Raw genomic sequence first — 19267 nt, 5'->3', positions numbered from 1 at the left:
AGGACATTGATGTTAGGTGTCAGAGCACATTTTATGCGTTTCTAGCTGTTTTAATTAATCATAATATGCATTTCCATCGATTAACCTGTAAATGTATCTCTACGTCACTTTAGCTACAGAATATTACATTTTATATTTAATTGTACTTTGGTAATTAGGGTCAACTATTACAAATGGCACGATAAGTCAGCACCAATATTATTCACATACACATTAAAACTCGCACACATACTTACACACTAACATACCTCCGCACACACTAATATACCTCCACCCGCACTCACACTAACATACCTCCACACACATTCACTAACATATTATCCACACATTAACATACCTCCGCAGACACACACTAACATATTTCTGCACACACACACACACACACATACTGACACACACACACACATACTGACACACACACACACTTCCACACACACTTACATAATTATGTCTGTTCATTTCCAGTTTTCGCCTAATGAATTAGTCACACATATCATTGTCAGGTTAGTAAAACAACTATATAAAGCAATAACTATGTATAGATTAATTGCATGATGCCGTATAAAACTAATTAGAGTAACATTTAGAGAGATGGCGTAATTCTGTAACTCTAAAAAAAAAAAGGGAACTCCAACCGCTTTTGTTATTACATTTATCTGATTAAAAACACATTTTCAAAAATATTGCTCTCTTTTCTTTAACAGTTGTAGCTTTTGTCCCATAATATAATGTTTTCGGGCAGCTGCATATCAGCCGTTTGTATGATTCTCGCTCTGTTATCTGAGCCCCGATCTACTAAACAAACACCCCGACTTATCATACTGCCTGTGGGGAACAATAGAATGCCTCAGTCTTAATCACCCAACCGGACACTCTGACTAATGCAAGTCTATGGAGGAACGGACTTCATAAGCATTGCCATTAAAATCAGTTTGCTCTTTGAAATTAATTTTAGATATACAGTATTACTGAATAGTGTAGTTTTTCATATATACCAATGTATTATAATATATAATATATAATTTATATACCAATAAATTATAATAATGATCGAGTGGAATCAATGTACTATTTCTCAATTCTTCACATATACATCCGAATAACTAATGGGGTGTAGAGAAAAAATAGAGCTAAAAATATATGGGGAGGATGCCCTGTATTATTATTATTATTATTATTATTAATAAAGCGCCTACCAAAAAAGTACCAAAAAAGTAATGACAAAGTCATCTTTGATGACATTCTTTTCCCTCCTCTATATAAACTTTTAAGTTGCAATGAAGCATATTAATCAAAATTATATATTTAAGGGTTCTTAACCTGTGGCACAAGTGTAGTCCTTCTTTTAACATTTCAGGCTGCTGCTGCCCCTTTAATCACAATAAAAAAATATATTTGTGCAGCGCTAATGTGATAAATACCAGCAAAATGATCATATTCAATGAAAATAGGTGTTTCAGTAAGTGGTGGTTTATTTACAAACCAGATTAGTAAATTAGATCACAGATCGTAACAATAAAAAATAATGATATAAAAATAAATAAATAAATAATAATAATAATATAACCAATAGAAAAGAGAACATTTATTTTATATGAATAAAATGTATTTTAAGCTTTGTCTTGAATAAAATACATGGTAGTCTGATATAAGGAACGTCTAGTAAAAATAAAGGGCACTTAATAAAACTGTCATAAAAATGCTATAATTTTTAAATATGAAGTTACTTTCACATCTTTCTTTATTATGACAATAACGATCAATATAAGCATTTTTTTTAATAATAAATGAAAATAGGTGTCTTGTGGCGTTGGGTCTAAATTGGCATATTATATTAGAATAGAAGACATGACAATAAACAATAAAAACTAAGAATTTTAAATATAAAGATTTTTTTTTGCTTTGAGAGAAATCAAACAAATACAAAATATTAATATCTTAGAAATAAAAAATACAATCATTTTATAAATATGTAAAAAAATCAAAGAATCCTCGTAGCAGAATCTGTGTAATAAAATAGATAACAGATAAGGCAGAGTAACGTTCTCCTACCTCCGGCAGAGGCTGCAGAATGTCAGGCTGCTGCGATTATTCACCTTTATAAAGTCGGCCGGGTTGGAAAGCACTGAGAGAGCGGAGGAAGTGACTCCGGCGTGTGACCGCAGGCACAGATATATATATATACAGGGTGACCCGCCGCTGACAGGTGTAACCAAGATGTGACTTTTGCACCGATTACATCCCAGCGATAAGGATTTTTAACAACGTTAAGCAGAATGCGGATTTAGAATCTCCTACTGGGATCAATGATTTATAATTAAAAAAAACAATAATACTTTGCATGCGGCGTTTCCTATGCTAATATTTTAAAATTAAAGCTATTTGCGCAACATAATTACATCATTGCACATATATCATGTAGAGACAGTTTCTAGTAATGTGACCTAGATAGATAGATAGATAGATAGATAGATAGATAGATATAGATAGATAGATAGATAGATAGATAGATAGATAGATATAGATAGATAGATAGATAGATAGATAGATAGATATAGATATAGATAGATAGAGATAGATAGATAGATAGATAGATAGATAGATAGATGATAGAAAGATAGATAGATGATAGATAGATAGATAGATAGATAGATAGATAGATAGATAGATATAGATAGATAGATATAGATAGATAGATAGATAGATAGATAGATAGATAGATAGATAGATAGATAGATAGATGATAGAAAGATAGATAGATGATAGATAGATAGATAGATAGATAGATAGATAGATAGATATAGATAGATAGATAGATATAGATAGATAGATAGATAGATAGATATAGATAGATAGATAGATATAGATAGATAGATAGATAGATAGATGATAGATAGATAGATAGATAGATAGATAGATAGATAGATAGATAGATATAGATAGATAGATAGAGATAGATAGATAGAGATAGATAGATAGATGGATAGAGATAGATAGATAGATAGATAGATAGATAGATAGATAGATAGATAGATAGATAGATAGAGATAGATAGATAGAGATAGATAGATAGATGGATAGAGATAGATAGATAGATAGATAGATAGATAGATAGATAGAGATAGATAGATAGATAGATAGATAGATAGATAGATACACTATATGGACAAAAGTATTCCGACACCTGGCCATTATACCATTATACAGGGACTTTTATGACATCACACTGTAAATACATAGACATTAGACAGAGTCCTGACCTCAACCCCATCGAACACCTTTGGGATGAACCGGAACTGAGTTTGTGAGCCAGACCTTCTTGTCCAACATAGGCGTCATCATAATGTCTTTGTATCTAGATTGTGATGTCATCAAAGTCTGTGTTGGTGTAACATTCAGGTGTCCCAATACTTTTGTTCATATAGTGTATGTAGATGGATGAATAGATAGATAGATAGATAGATAGATAGATAGATAGATAAATGATAGATTTGCCTTATGAAGGGCCAACGCCAATGAGCTTCTCCTGCAAGAAAGACTGGCCCTGTGTAATATATAACTAACTGGTTTAACTGGGCATTACGCATGGTCAGCTATGATCTTCTTGCAGAAGATGCTCACTGATGCTCACCTGAGTGACCCTCATGACGTGTAATGTTTCAATTGACTCGGCCCTGGCCAAAACAGGCATTCCTCATCTGCTTGGTGCAAAAGAACAGTGAGACTCAGCGACCATCACCGGCAAAACTGCCTTTAGTGATATCGCACAATCACTGATACATTTATATCATCAAACCTTCATTGTATTTCAACAGATTAATATACTGCTCGATACATTAAACATGTAAATAGGATCAGATGCATGCAGAAATGGTCTAGTATGTTAATGAGATGTTGGTAGCTAAATAGAACAGCCTCCCAGCAGAAGTGGTAGAGGGTAATACAGTGAGGGTATTAAACATGCATGGGATAGACATACGGATCCTGAATCTAAGACGAGACCAACGACTGATTAAGGTTTGAGTCTTTACAGCAGGATAAACGGGCGACTAGATGGACAGAATGGGGCCGGCATGCTGTAGGTTTCTATGTATGATGCCAACACTATCATTGAATCCACCTACACACGCCTACACACGCCTACACACGCTAAGTCCACATATTTACTAAAATAATAAAACAGCGCTTACATATTGGCTCATACGAATATGAGTAATTATCACACACGTCATTAAGCATTCCTACGAAGAAGAGCTTACTGAAGTATTGCGATATATAAAGATGTCATATGCAAATCCATATTTCTCCGGAATTTGTGATTAATAACTCATTCAGTCTGCCTGATGAAGATTAAACTTCGCTCTAAGATGGGGTATGAGAAGGAAATCTGTCTTCCATGGGGTCACATCGAGAAAGCAGCGTGCAAATTCAAACGCGCCCGCTGCTTTCTCAGACTCTCAGATGCTCCTGAAAACATGAGCCTCTCGGAAAGAGCGTCTTACTGGAACGGCTCGAGGAACATAGCAGCCTTATTCGACTTATATAGCGCCATCATATTCCGCAGCGCTGTACAGATGTAAACCTTTAACTGATTCTGATGTAGGTAAGGCGTGAAAAGGTTTATGGGACTACAACGGAATAAATATATTACTAGCAATTAAAGCTAAATATTTGCATTCCTGTTATCTATAAAGGATATTTTGGTTTATTAGTCATTCTTTTCAAAGAATCCCTTTGTGTTCCAGCCGTAGGATCGTAGAAATAAATCCGTCGCCATTTTTAAAAAATATTTTTGATTGCAGGCAGAATGTTTCCCGCAAAGCGCTCTGTTTCCGTGGCGACGCTTAAACGCATGTACCTGCAACCATTTAAAAAGCACAAGCAACTTTTCTTGTCACGTTCAGCCTACTTTATGATATTTGTCGAAGCTTTTTTTATGTGGCGATGTTCTTGATGTCATAAAGGAATCCTCCGTCTGGATTCCAAACCGGCCCGTTGTGGTTTGAGGCGCAACCTTTCTCAATAAATCTTTCTCAATAATACCTGAAAGAGAAAAACAGGGAGCAATGCGATTAACCCCTTCACACACCCCAAAAAAATTAAAAAATGAGCCACTTTTGTCTACGCTTGGTCTCCTTTTATTATTTAATCCAAGCATTCAGATTAAACCTTTTTTTTAGAGAACAGAAATATAAAGACTGGGATATTTCACACCGAGGAGGATTTTTTTTTGATCACCCCTAACGAACGGTTCAAATCTAGACACATTAAAAATGGTTGTAATTTTTTGTGTTTTCCACTCACTGACCCACTAAATACATATTATACGCGTTTTACTTAAAAATTATTTTATTTACTTAATTTGACTTAATTTTGCTATGCTATTGTATGTTAGTATGGTGTGTTATTGTATGTTAGTGTGTATAAGTATGTTAGTATGGTGTGTTATTGTATGTTAGTGTGTGTAAGTATGTTAGTATGGTATGTTATTGTATGTTAGTGTGTGTAAGTATGTTAGCATGGTATGTTATTGTATGTTAGTGTGTATAAGTATGTTAGTATGCTGTGTTATTGTATGTTAGTGTGTATAAGTATGTTAGTATGCTGTGTTACTGTATGTTAGTGTGTAAGTATGTTAGTATGGTATGTTATTGTATGTTAGTGTGTGTAAGTGTGTTAGTATGGTATGTTATTGTATGTTAGTGTGTATAAGTATGTTAGTATGCTGTGTTACTGTATGTTAGTGTGTGTAAGTATGTTAGTATGGTGTGTTATTGTATGTTAGTGTGTATAAGTATGTTAGTATGCTGTCTTCCTGTATGTTAGTGTGTGTAAGTATGTTAGTATGCTGTGTTACTGTTTGTTAGTGTGTGTAAGTATGTTAGTATGGTATGTTATTGTATGTTAGTGTGTGTAAGTATGTTAGTATGGTATGTTATTGTATGTTAGTGTGTATAAGTATGTTAGTATGCTGTGTTACTGTTTGTTAGTGTGTGTAAGTATGTTAGTATGCTGTGTTACTGTATGTTAGTGTGTGTAAGTATGTTAGTATTGTGTGTTATTGTATGTTGGTGTGTGTAAGTATGTTAGTATGCTGTGTTACTGTATGTTAGTGTGTGTATGTTAGTATGGTATGTTACTGTTTGTTAGTGTGTGTAAGTATGTTAGTATGGTATGTTATTGTATGTTAGTGTGTGTGGATGTAAGTGTATGTTTTGCAGCATGCGTGTTAATGTATGGTGTAACAGTGTGTGTATACGGTGTAAGAGCGATTTTGCGTGAGATTGAGTTTTAGTTATGGGGGTAGGTGGGTTGCCAAAAAAAGTCCTACACTTAGAGACCAGTAACCCCGGGCCCATCTCTGGTTTTTATTGGTTTAACACAGGAAAAGACCTGTTATAACGTACGCTTTAGGATGTCTCCTCTCCCGGTGGAACGGGATTATGTGACATTAGCTGCCCAAACCTACCCCCGTATCTCAAAATGATCTACAAAGCACAACGTGTGCACGTCTACGCCGGGCAAGGAGTGAACGCACCGTATATATTCTGTACCGTATATATTACTAAGCAACCTGATCTGTGTGTCGCCTCGCCTACCCGCTTTACTTAAAAAAGGGTCAAGCCTACAGCTAGTGACATAAAACTGTAATGGAGAACACTTAATAAAGTCACACTTCGGAGTCACTTTAATGACTGTAATCAGCACGGTGAATGAGGACCATTTCAGGGAGCTGTGACCTCACTCCGGACGCTCAAACATCAAAAGACTTGATGATAATGTAGATTAATTACAGCAGAGGCAGTTTGTGCCCCACAGCAATCCGTAGCTTCCATGGTAACTGACGCTTTCCCCTCTCGTGCCTCAGCACAAGGAAACCGGAAGCGGAAGTCGCGGTGTCCGGGGCGGCCATATTGGAAGCGGGGGAGGAAGAGGCAAGCGAGGAGTGAGAAAGAAGGGCAGACCTAAGCCGGGCTAAGAGGTGAGGGGGCTGGCGGGAGGTGGCAGGCTGTGTCCTCGGAGGGTACGGGGGTGGACCGGCTGCCCTGCTGAATATGTCCGAAATATGCTGAGGAAGGAGGAGAGCCCGAGGCCGGTGAGCTGGGCCCACGCAGGATTCAGGCAATGGAGCCTGGGGCTTGGCTTCCGTGACATGCCAGTCTGGAGCGTGTGCCACGAAGCCGGTGGCCCCGGGGAGCCCCAGCGTAGGGGCGGCTTCTGTGACAGGAGCTTCAAACGTGTCTGTTTTCAGGAAGTGTATTCACGTCCACTGCTTCCTGTGTAACCCGGCCAGGGCGGAATGGGTTAATGGTCAGGTGATATAGTTTGACAGCAGATCTAGAACAGGGTTCCTGATCGCAAACCCGGTTCTAGAAGCGACTCCTGGGGTTTCCAAGACGTTTACTCTGTGATTGTGTGAATATATCTCACGTTTATCGCTCGAGCTTTTATTGTTTTAGGGCTGCGCTCGCTAACCGGTTATCCACACACACAACCTGTCACCGGGAAGATAATTACTATTCCACCCTCTGTCCTGATTCCTCGCCCACAGTCTGGGCGTCTTCTAAGACACATTTAAAAGCGAGCAGTCAGATGCCTGGCGTAATAATCTGACAGCAAAGTGCACTGAGAATCCAGGAAAACGCAAGCCCCCGAATGTTTCTCCACCGCCCTGACAATGTATATTTCATTAGGCCATCTGCTGACAGACCTCCAAGTAAGAGGGAATAAAGGTGGCCCTTATTAATAAACCAGGGGTCTTTCCTCGCAGGAAATGCGTCTGGCTTAACGCATCTCTCTGCACATGATATACTTTAATATGCATTTTTCTATAACGGGGGGTCCGAGACATTAAACTGTCCCCTTTAGCTTTATGTGAGCTACTGAATACCCCTCGGCAAGCACACGGTACCGTCCGCCGGGCCCTCCTCACCTGTTGGTTCTGTAAGGCTAATTATTATGTCCTGTTTACCCATTGTACATCGCTACAGAATATGATGGTGCTATATAAACCAATAAATAAGCCATCTCGCTTTACGACACTGGAGCTTGCGATCTAATCGGTCGTTAAACCGCACGAGTGTCAGGAAGACTTTGGTTTACGATTTCATTTTCTATTTCAGATGAGCGGCAACAGCAGTAAGAGAGCTCCGACGACGGCAACGCAGAGGCTGAAGCAGGACTACCTGCGGATCAAGAAAGACCCGGTGCCTTACATCTGCGCGGAGCCGCTGCCTTCCAACATCCTGGAATGGTGAGTGTCCGTGCCCGCGGGACGGTACGAGCCAACAGTCCTGTGTCCACAGGCTGGTACATGACAACAGTCCCGTGACTCACTCATACCAGAGCTGCGTGTCTCTATCTATCTGTCTGCGTTCCTTATCTGAATCCACATTTATTCCGTTCCGGTGTTTTTCTCTTCCCGTGTTCCTCTCTGTTTGACCCGGTGTTACTCTCCACACTACGAGTTAAATGAGGCCATGAATATGAATCGTACGAACGGACTAAAATTCTCCTTTTTCCTTCTGAAGCCGCGTTCTTTGGTGAGGTTTGTGCATTAATCAGAAATAAATGGCGTCTGTAATTGAGCTGAAACACTTTGAGTCTCAGCTTTTACTCCGCATTAGGAAGGTGCAAACTCGGCATGCTTCAGCTTCCTGCATCTCATCCAATAACTCGCTGTTTAGTGAATAAATCCCGGAATCGCTGACATGCAGTCATTCCCAACGCGTTTACCCCTGGCTCCCCCAGAATTAAACATGCATGGGATAGGCATACGGCTCCTGAATCTAAGACGAGACCAACGACTGATTAAGGTTTGAGTCTTTACAGCAGGAGAAACAGGAGACTAGATGGGGGCCGAATGGGGCCGATATCAGTGCAGAGGGTTACAGGCCCTTATCTACCATACGTGTCGGACTGTCTTGTAATAATGTCCCGTGTGCCACCTCTGTGCTCCGTGTACTTTTATGTTGTAACGGGACAGATGGTGAAGATTATTCCCCCTGGACGTTTTTTTCTCTATTGGTCTATTTTTACTATAAAACAACACTTTATTGCTTAATTGTTTCCAGCCGCCTGTAACGCTCACTTTTACTGCATAAAGGGCAGCGGATCATCACGTGCACGGAGCTCACACGTGGAGCAAACAAAGCAGAAGGCCGTGTGCGGAAGACGTGTTTACCCAGCGGCGAGAAGCCGTCCCATTGCTCTATTCATAGCGTCCCCGATCTGGCTCCGGCCGCTGTCGGTCTCTTCCAGTTTTTATTTATTTCTCTAGTAACTGCCAGCGTCTGCTCTTTGCCCCAATGTTTGGGAACAACTGTCTTGTTTTTCTTGTTCAGTCACTATACCTCATTCAGACCAGCCGAGCAGAACTCGAGCGAGAGAGCGCGCGCGGTCGGCGCATGTTCCGCATGGACGGGAATGCGTGACTTATAGGGATGTCATCGTAAATTGGATTAATTTATAATTAATAATGTGAATGTTGACCGTATGCAGGAAGAATTTTATAAAGCGTATTATAAGACATAATGGAACGGGGCGTGATTCCCAAACATGGGGCTTCTTGGATGAGTATTCAGCTCAGTCGGCGGAGGGTTTTGAATATATAATCTACGGACGATGATGTCAGCCGCGCGAGGTTATCGGACTTCTAGGCATGCCCTGTAATGGCTAACTTATACCTTTAATACAGAAAGGGGAGTGCACCCTGAAAACTGTATACATTCAGATTCAGGGGCACGTTCCAGATCAGCGCACACCCAGCTTAACTATCGGGGATTCCGCCCTAAACTTAGGGTCGAGCACCCCACCTACCACACAGGAGCCTCATTAACCCCCCTAAGGACAATGGGTTGTCCTTGGACCCATTAAAAATAATGCATGAAGGGGTTAATGGTGTCCCAAGAGGGCTTTAAATAGCTTGAGAGTCTCTTTTGGGTTAAAATGCGGTGCAGTCCCACTGATCCAGCTCCTTGGGAAGCAATAAAAACGTAGGGCTCGGCGGAACTTTGACGTCCTGGGGGGTGAAGCAATACATGGCCATATAGAGTGACGAAATCCCTATAGTTATGCCTCTGATGGGGGCTTTTAAGCGGAATTATTACTTTAAATATACTTTTGGCATTTAACCGCCTTCTATTTTTTTCTTTTATGACAAAGTCCCCTCTGGCCGTGCGATCGTCACGTTATTCCTCTAGGCCTCTGTTTGCCGTTCAAATCTTTGTTCATTTAATTAGGTTCATAAAATCCAGATTTTGCCCAATATCTTAATATAACGTTCACGATGATAAACGTTTTGTTTAGCGCTGGGCTTCCAGCCACCCATTTAAATATTAATAAAACAAGACACACGGCCTCTGGCAGAATGTAAATCTTGTCTTAAAGATGCAAACATTGAGTTTTTTCTCTCATTTTCTGTCTTTAAGTCGCACGTCGAGAAGGCAGCCGCGTTGCGTTGTCGGAAGCCGCCGTGTTTGAATGTATTTCCCTTAAATAGTTCATATTTTTGTGTTACGGAGCTGTTTGTTTCGTCGGCTATTAAAGTGCAATGATTGTAGAAAGAAAAGAAAAAAGATAATAATAAGAAAAGAAAAATAATTTAATGAAAACGAATAGAAGTCGGTCGTAGTTTGTCTGTAAATAATAAGGACTGGCTGGGTCACTATACAGCGAATTCATTTAGTTCACGTTAAATGTCTGGTTCGTCGGTTTCTTTATTACTCAATGACTTCTTGAGGAAATAGAGGCCGGTTTCTTGAAGCAATCGATTCGTTCTTATAGACCGAGCAAAACTACGCCACCCCTGAACACGCGTTACAGACCGCCAGTGAATATAACAATAAATAAAATAAAAAATATTGGCTCTGTTTTCCTTGTGAATGGGCAGTGCATTGAGTAATTTTGTTGCTGACATCAGAAAACTATTTATTTATTATTTTGTTTTTAATGTATTTTAGGCATTACGTGGTCCGAGGGCCCGAGATGACCCCTTATGAAGGTAAGCTGCTGATCTCAACCGGCTTCCTCCTCCTTCAAACTGTAAGTCCTGTACATTTTAAACGCATGTGAAGGGCTATCGACGCATCAGCCCTACGGACTACAACTCCTCTGCCGCACCGCGGATCACCGGAGTTGTAGTCCAGTCCAAAGGTGAAGTCGGTTGCTTTACAGTGATTTAAAAAAAAAACAAAAAAACATTTTTACACCTATATATTTATGTAGCACCAGCAGGTATACTCGGTGCCATACACATGATATTGTGAATTATACAGGATGCCATGAGTATATAAAACAGAGGGTGCAGGGGGTATTAGCGGTGACGCTGAAGAAAAGATTACAATCTAAATAACATTTATTTCTTATCTGACGTGTGTATCTGAGAGCTGCGATGTGAATTATACTGTGTGTGTGTGTGTGTATATATATATATATATATATATGTATATATGTATATATGTCTGTGTGTGTATATATATATATATATATATATATATATATATATATATATATATATATATATATGTATATGTATGTAATATATATTAGTGTTTTATGACGGGTAAACGTTCTGATTTGTTTTTGCTTTCTAGGTGGTTATTATCACGGAAAACTCATATTTCCCAGAGAATTCCCCTTCAAGCCGCCCAGTATTTATATGATCACCCCTAACGGACGGTTCAAGTGTAACACACGGTATGGAGTCCAGCGAAGGGGTTTTTGTGCTGCTAACTGTACCTTTTCAAATACTCATTCGGCGGGTTCTACATTACATTACCTGTCTGTTTACAATACTTTCTACTTACTAAAAGACGTAGTAGGGAAGCGCTGGGATGCCGCTAGTGTTCAGGTGGCCATCGGTGCCGGTGGACTGTATTTAGGGACTGGGTTTATGTTTCGTTAGTCTTTTCACTAATTACCTTTTTCATTACTAGATGAGACCCCATATCATTAGCTAGAGCCGGCAAGCTCCTGGTTACTGAACTTTTCATCCACTGTACCAGAAGTACAAGCTTTAGTGTTAGAAAGTGTCGTTTTTGAACGTAATAGCGGAGGGTTCATTAGTCTGCAGACCTCAGATTTAGTTGAGACCTCATACAATAACATTGAGATATCCAATTCTTAGTGAGTCTGCCCCAAATTGTAGATTTCAAAGTATACAATTACATTTTATTGAAGAAAAAAAACACAGGAAATCTAATTTATTTTTCCCTCCTCAAATACAGCCTCTGCCTCTCCATCACAGACTTCCACCCAGACACATGGAACCCAGCGTGGTCTGTCTCTACGATACTAACAGGTCTTCTTAGTTTTATGGTGGAAAAAGGACCAACACTGGGCAGTATAGAAACCTCAGACTTTACAGTAAGTGTCAATGCAAGCTATATACATTATATGTTACACGTTATACGCGTGTGTCCAGAGTGCATGCGTGTGAAGAACACACCGTAAAGGAAATTAGAACGTTGAGAGAACCCAGGAATCTAGCGTTGTAGTGAGTGATTTGTAAAGAACGTCTGTTTTTATGGTGATAATTTATTTGGGGAAAAGGGAAGCTTGGTTCATAGAGACTACTTCAATTCTTGGTGGCTGAGATCGTCGTGTCTTCATACCCTATTTAAATCAGACTCCCTTAATCAAGCCGTTTAATTGTGCAATAAATTAATCTTGCTATTAATGAGTAATAGGACTATATGTTCTGTAGGTTAAAACTATAAGTTAAGGTTTTTTTTGTCTGGGTCCACTTACTTTGGTTAGCAATGTGTGGCTTATCATTGGACGTCTGGGGGAAAAAAAAGTCATTTTTAAAATGTTTGTCTTTCTTATCATTATTATTATTTTTACCCATCACAGAAACGTCAGCTGGCAGCACAAAGTTTAGCGTTTAACCTGAAGGATAAGGTGTTCTGCGAGCTGTTTCCAGAGGTAGTAGAGGTAAGAATACTTTCCGATCTGCAAACTTTTTTTTTTGTTAGCCTTAACATTGATAAAAAGCCTAATAACGCGTAGAATAATTACATATTACAAACCCACCTTCTGTGTATACGATGGGAGCAGCCGTCGTAACTTCCTGTTCTAACCGGAAAATAACGTTTATTCACGTTTTGGTATTTTTTTATTGTAACAAAAATAAAACCTATCTTAAAACCACTTTTATTCTGTTTAAAATATTATTTAAAGTATATATTTAATCTTCCTCTACAATTTTTTCCCATTTCCAGGAAATCAAACAGAAACAGCGAGCGCAGGAAGAGCTCAGCTCCCGGCCTCCGACTCTCCCTCTCCCCGATGTGGTGCCGGACACAGACGCTCACCTCGGCCAGAACGGCGGCGCCCTGCTAAACGGTCACGTGCCGTTAGCAGCCGCCAATCACCCCGGCCTGCAGCAGCCGAACCGTAACCACGGACTTTTGGGGGGAGCGTTGGCCAACGTCTTCGTTATAGTAGGGTTTGCAGCCTTTGCCTACACAGTGAAGTATGTACTGAGAAGCATAGCTCAAGAATGAAACGTCATCTGGACCCCCCCCCCACCCCGAGAATCAGAGACCAAAACAGCGCTAATCGGGAATAATAATGGAACCGCTAGGAGACACTGGACTCATTCAGCGCCGTGTACTGGTTGTTACTATTTGTGCTACTCTCGTGCAGGTGAACTGTCAGTTGGCTCATGGGTTTATCGTTTTTTAGAACAGGAGACGATCGGTCGCGGGTTGTTTCGTGGCGGCAAACAATATAACAGAGACCCGTTCTGGGTTTACCGCGTTCTCTTTTGTTGTTCTCAGTGGCTGCCAGATGTCTACCATCTACTTTAGTATATAAAAAAAAAAGAAGCAAAACCCTCGATCTTATACAAAAACCACAGCTGACGGCGGCAGAGTCTGTCGATCGGATTTCCAAGAACACAGAAGGGGAAGTTGGAGTCGGTCCGGGTTCCACCGCCTGCTTTGAGACGACGATCGAGGAGGAGGCAGCTGCTCCGTGAACATGAAACCTCTGCTCGTGTTACCTCTCTTTACCGGCCACAAAGCAGAGCCCCGTTTTACGGCAGCCCGTTCAGTGATTATAAATCCTATTTAATAATGTACATGTGTTTTGTGTGTTTCTTTTTAAGACGAGATGTAAGTTTTAGGTATGATAGCGAAGGTGGCATCACTATATATATATATCTCACTTAATTTATATCCTAATAAAATTGGATATTAAACTATTATGGTGACTTGGAACGTGCGACAAACCGTGTTGAGATGACCTAGAAACGCAGAAGATTTGTTATCGGATGAGATCGCTGCAACAAAGGTCCTGACGCTTGTCTTTAGACGCTCGGGGGCCGGAATGTGCTGCGGTTGGTCTTTCCGTCTTTAGACGTTGGGGGCCGAATGTGCCGTGGTTGCTCTTGCCGTTACATGGCTGATGCTTTTCGCTTGGATGACGAGGTGCGGATACCGGCTGGAACGTATCTGCTAATCTATCAGACCTAAGGGAGGCTGGGTAACGTGTTTTACTCCGAAATATCGGACGCGGAGCGACTGCACGTTTTTAAATGTAATTGCTATTCATGTTTAGTTGTGTAATTTATAAATACGCCGCGTTTTCAGTCTGGCATAAATCTCAAACCATTCGCGTTATTTGCAGACACTCGAACGGCATGTACCTCTCAGCACTCACGCTTATAGAAGTGCACTCACACAACCGAACACTCGCATGCACTCACGCAGTGTCATTCGCCAGCCTCTTGTCTTCATTTCCTTTATCTCTCCGTTTCATGGTGGCGCCCGGCCCGGGGCTGAAATAATTTCCCCGAATCCCCCTGTTCTGTGCAGCCGTTGCGCTCCCGTCAAGGTGAAACAGACCTACAGGCAGGGTTGGGGGGCCGTTGCTCGGACAGCTGAGTGCATGGAGCCAGAGGAGGTGGGCTGCGGGGGGAGTGCTTTAGACAGTATAGGCTGTGTGTAAATCCCACCATTGTGATGAAACACTTTTTCGGTAAACTCAAAACTCAATGATGACTGAAGCCTCAAGCTGGTTGTAAAATTAACAATTTTATTATTTTGCAAAAAATCCTCAGAATCATGGGTGAGAATGAACCTGCGCAGGGTAACGAAGTAATAGACCGGACTGCGATGTATCAAGCTCACTCATCAGAGTGATTTCAGCCCCTACGCTCTCTCCTCTAACACGTCATCTGCTTTTCTTATTGCTATTCTCCCATGCGCAGGATCCCGCTGGTAAATATTTATTAAAGCTTCGATGGACAAGATCGAGTTCCTTGAACGTTGTTTCTAAACCACTTTACGTAGCGGATGGACCAGAAGGACTGGCGGCTGCAACGGATATTACCAAAAATTTAAATGGAAAAGAGAAAAAAAACTCCCCGTGTGCATTTGCCCCTCTCCCCATCCCCTGTTTCAGACAAACGTACCCTAAAATGTGACATTTACTCCCAGTCGGCTCCAGCAGAGCAGTAGCTTTGCTAACGTCACTACTTGTGCATGTGCAATAAGGGCTCCCATTAGCTTCAATAGGAGCCCTAGCCTGCCACTAATTGGCTGCTTCAAGCTAATCGGTGGTGATCATCTTTGGACCGCAGATGAGGGCTGCTTCAGCTCTGTAGCTGCAGCTTCTCCCTTATGTAAGTACCTGTTTTTTTATCCCAGAGATTGCATGGAATTCCTGTGTTTTAAGTTTAAGGTAAGGGTTGATTTTATATCACGTTCATACCTAGGACGTACATTATCTCAGTTTACCGCTATGTTTTATAATATGACCAAGCCGCACATTCATGGCGCGCCTATACTTTATTATGAAACAAAATTATAGAATTTTATTCAGCTTGTACTCTGCTTTCTGTCCACTGGGTGGCGCTAGAACACCAGAGAAATAAATCAGCGCAAAAGAGGTCTTTAGGAGGAAAAAAAAGAGAATTCCCAATTAATTTGATTAAAGTTTTATTTTTAGCAATTGTGTTCTTCACAGAGCTCAGTAACTGTAAATAGTTTATATCTGTGGCGCTGCACAAAGTACGATTAATCCATGCTAGAGGCCGGTGCGGGTGACACGTTATCACGCAGCGCTGTATTAAAGTAACGGGACGTCCAATATTCGTAAGCAGAAAAGGCTTAATGCGTGCTGGCAGGAACAGATAGTAACAATAATAACTGTCAGCGTATTCGATGGATCAAGGTCTTATGATAGAATGATCCTAAACTATGGTTCTGTAAGTCGAAATTGTTCTGTGATGCCCTCGTTGTGTCCTGTATGTCCATTGTGCAGCGCCGCCGAATATGGTGGTGCTATATGAATCGATGAGTAATATGAGACCATATGACTGCGGTATCACAGAGAAGATTTTTGTGTTCTAAACCGACTATTAAAAATTCACCGCTCATAATAACAAAGCGGAAGCCTTTAACACAATTACACGCGCTTTAAACACAATAACACTAGATAAGGAAGGGGCTAAAAGTCAGGAAACTTGACCCAAAAAATGATCATATGTTAAGAATTTAATAGCAACTTCCATCTGCTTTAAAATAGAGAAATTGAACTAAAAGAACCCGCGAGCTTCCTTCTATTTCGGTGAAAGCGTTCCGTTACTTTGTATCGGAATCACTTCTTTAACGTGGGATCCCAGGCATAACCGTCCTTCCCGTCATTAAGTTAGATATAAAGAATAAGAATCCCGATTCGGCGTATCCAGCCGCACACGCACATTCACATGCGCTGCGAAGGAAGGCGAGAGGAGACAGAAAGCCCGAGCTATAAGAATGTCAGTCTTTGCCATGGACTGCGGATCTGTCAGGACTGTTTAGCTGCCGTCTGACAGATTGTCCTATTTATGTGTCATCAACCGTACTTTTAACAAATTCGGGGCTTGTCTACAACTAACCTAGAAGGGGGGCTGAAGTGGCAGCAGGCGCCAAAGAAGGTTAAATATTATTAACAAATAAAGGCACATACTTTTAATGGAATGCGAGGAAGAGAGGGAGGTGGGGAGAGATGGAGGGGATCCCAACGCGGGCTCCTTAACTCTTTGAGTCTGTCCAGGGATGTGAGCCGAGGACTCCTAAACCCGATATCTTTCCATCAAGCGTTGTCTCCAGCCAAGATTTACGAGGAGACAGTTCCTGGACTGTCGTAAGATCCATCTTTGACAAGACCTGTTTTTTTTTTTCGGAGAAAGAGGTTTTTCTCTGGGGCCGGAATTTCTAGAGAGGGTTTAACGGGATCCTTGGAGCGCGGAGGCGCTGCTGGGTTCATACCGCGTGGCGTTCCTCTTATTACATCTCTTTAAAAGAAATAGCATTTTATGGAACAGAGAGATTATATTTAACATTTTTATAAAATAAATCCAAAAAAGGACAAAATGCACAGTTTTTAACCTGGACTTAACAATGAAAATCAGGAAATGTGAGATTTATGATATGCTAAGATAACAGTAGCAGGCAGGCCGCCTGATGTGCCGGGCGAGACGTTCCAAGTTCATTGGGTTCCGGAGTCATCGCAATCGGCCAGCGTGGCGTTCCGCCGGTGAGGGAAGTTGGCAAGACGCAAACTGCAGGAGCAGAATAAAGCAGAGAAAGAGAAAAGAATAATGTTTTTAAAAAATACGGTAATATTTTCACCGCTTACCCATCATGGGCTAAAACTTTGTAAGTTTAATATCTGTGGGGTTCTGGGTTCTGAGGGTGAGGAGACCCCGGAAGGCTTTCCTCTTTTCCATTGAAGAGGTGAAGAGATGCCCCTTGGTGATTTTTCTCCCCATAAATGATTATCTTGAGTCCAGCCGTTGGGAAAAAAAACCTCATATTGTAAGAAGCGGTGACAAACACTGTAAAGATCAAGAAGAACGGATATGGACGGGCAGGCAGAGTGTTAATATCATGATGTCATAGGCAGAGGAGAGTATGATGATATGGAGGATGACCGGAGTGATGTAGTGGAAAGGAATCTCACGATGACGACACCGGAGAGAGATACTGATGATAGAACACGGAAGTTATTAACAAATATTATATTATGGCATCTGGGATGAGAATAATGGGGAAAAATGATTTGGAGGAAAGAGGAAAATGTGTGAAATGAAATATTTAAGGGGAAAAAAATGAAATGATTTATTATTATTATTATTATTATTGTAATAGATTGTAAGCTCCTGTGAGCCGGGCCCTCCTTACCTGTTGTTCTGTAAGTCAAATTATTATGAAATATACTGCTTGATGTGTCCTGTGTACCCATTGTACAGCGCTACGGAATATGATGGCGCTATATAAAAACAATAAATAATAATATTATGTTGACACTATCAGTCCTAATAATACTACTACTAATAATAATAAGTCGCCCCATTTATCAGCGTTGTCTGGATTACGCTTGGCTTCTGCGATCACGTTTCTGTTTGAAGGCAGAATAGATTTACAAGCGTTTTTTAGTAATCAACTTTTTTTATGGAATATATAAAATTTACAGTTTTATTGGAGAAAAATAATTTCTTGCGCCTTCTTTTCCTTTGCTGAGAGGGTTGTAGATAAGTGGAACAGCTTCCCGGCAGAAGTGGTAGAGGGTAATACAGCGAGGGAATATAAACGTGTATGGGATAGGCATGTGGGCCAAATGTTTCTTATCTACTGTGAAATTCTGTTTCTATATTCACTGTGGAAGAAATTATGCTTTTTGCTCCCTTCTAGTCATAATGTGTGGGTTGTACGGGGTTAAAGGGGATAACCTGGCATTTTCTGCCACAGAGGAACCATTTCTGCTGCAAAAATAAAGAAAATTAACATCACAATATTCACAATGAAATAATCTGTTCATAATAAGATAATTCCTTCTTACATTTTTTGTTTAGATCAGAGAATTCCAAATAAGTAACAGGAGTCGTAACCGATAACGTCAATCAAAACATAATTACAAAAGGGTTTTCTAACGACCAATTAACCTTTTAAACACTGGAACACAGGAGTGATGGGAGTGATAAAGGGCCATTGGAACACAGGAGTGATGGGAGTGATAAAGGGCCATTGGAACACAAGAGTGATGGGAGTGATAAAGGGCCATTGGAACACAAGAGTGATGGGAGTGATAAAGGGCCATTGGAACACAGGAGTGATGGGAGTGATAAAGGGCCATTGGAACATAGGAGTGATGGGAGTGATAACGTTGTGATGGGAGTGATGGGAGTGATAAAGGGCCTCTGTACGCCTATGAAGATATTCAATTAAAAATCTACATAGTAATTTACAACCTTAACCCCGTCTGCGCTGGATTT

At 40.6% G+C, this 19267-nt stretch overlaps 1 protein-coding gene across 1 annotated transcript; it reads left to right on the top strand.

Moving 5' to 3' along the window:
* The first annotated feature begins 6893 nt into the window (after positions 1 to 6893).
* On the top strand, positions 6894 to 13832 carry UBE2J2 (ubiquitin conjugating enzyme E2 J2). Its single transcript, XM_053452083.1, has 7 exons — positions 6894 to 6982; positions 8124 to 8254; positions 10962 to 11002; positions 11595 to 11697; positions 12228 to 12366; positions 12856 to 12936; positions 13224 to 13832. The coding sequence occupies exons 2-7, from the start codon at positions 8124 to 8126 to the stop codon at positions 13506 to 13508; spliced, it is 780 nt and encodes a 259-aa protein (XP_053308058.1). The 5' UTR covers positions 6894 to 6982; the 3' UTR covers positions 13509 to 13832.
* Positions 13833 to 19267: the final 5435 nt, after the last annotated feature.

Source organism: Spea bombifrons, chromosome 12, assembly GCF_027358695.1.
Source record: "Spea bombifrons isolate aSpeBom1 chromosome 12, aSpeBom1.2.pri, whole genome shotgun sequence".
Classification (NCBI taxonomy): domain Eukaryota; kingdom Metazoa; phylum Chordata; class Amphibia; order Anura; family Pelobatidae; genus Spea; species Spea bombifrons.
This window is presented reverse-complemented; position numbering and strand designations above follow the sequence as displayed.

Bases quoted from the DNA above. Each gene is read 5' to 3' on its own strand.
- UBE2J2 (XM_053452083.1), top strand. From the start codon at position 8,124: ATGAGCGGCAACAGCAGTAAGAGAGCTCCGACGACGGCAACGCAGAGG. The intron at 8,255-10,961 runs GTGAGTGTCCGT...AATGTATTTTAG, and splicing joins CCTTCCAACATCCTGGAATG to GCATTACGTGGTCCGAGGGC. The intron at 12,367-12,855 runs GTAAGTGTCAAT...TACCCATCACAG, and splicing joins TAGAAACCTCAGACTTTACA to AAACGTCAGCTGGCAGCACA.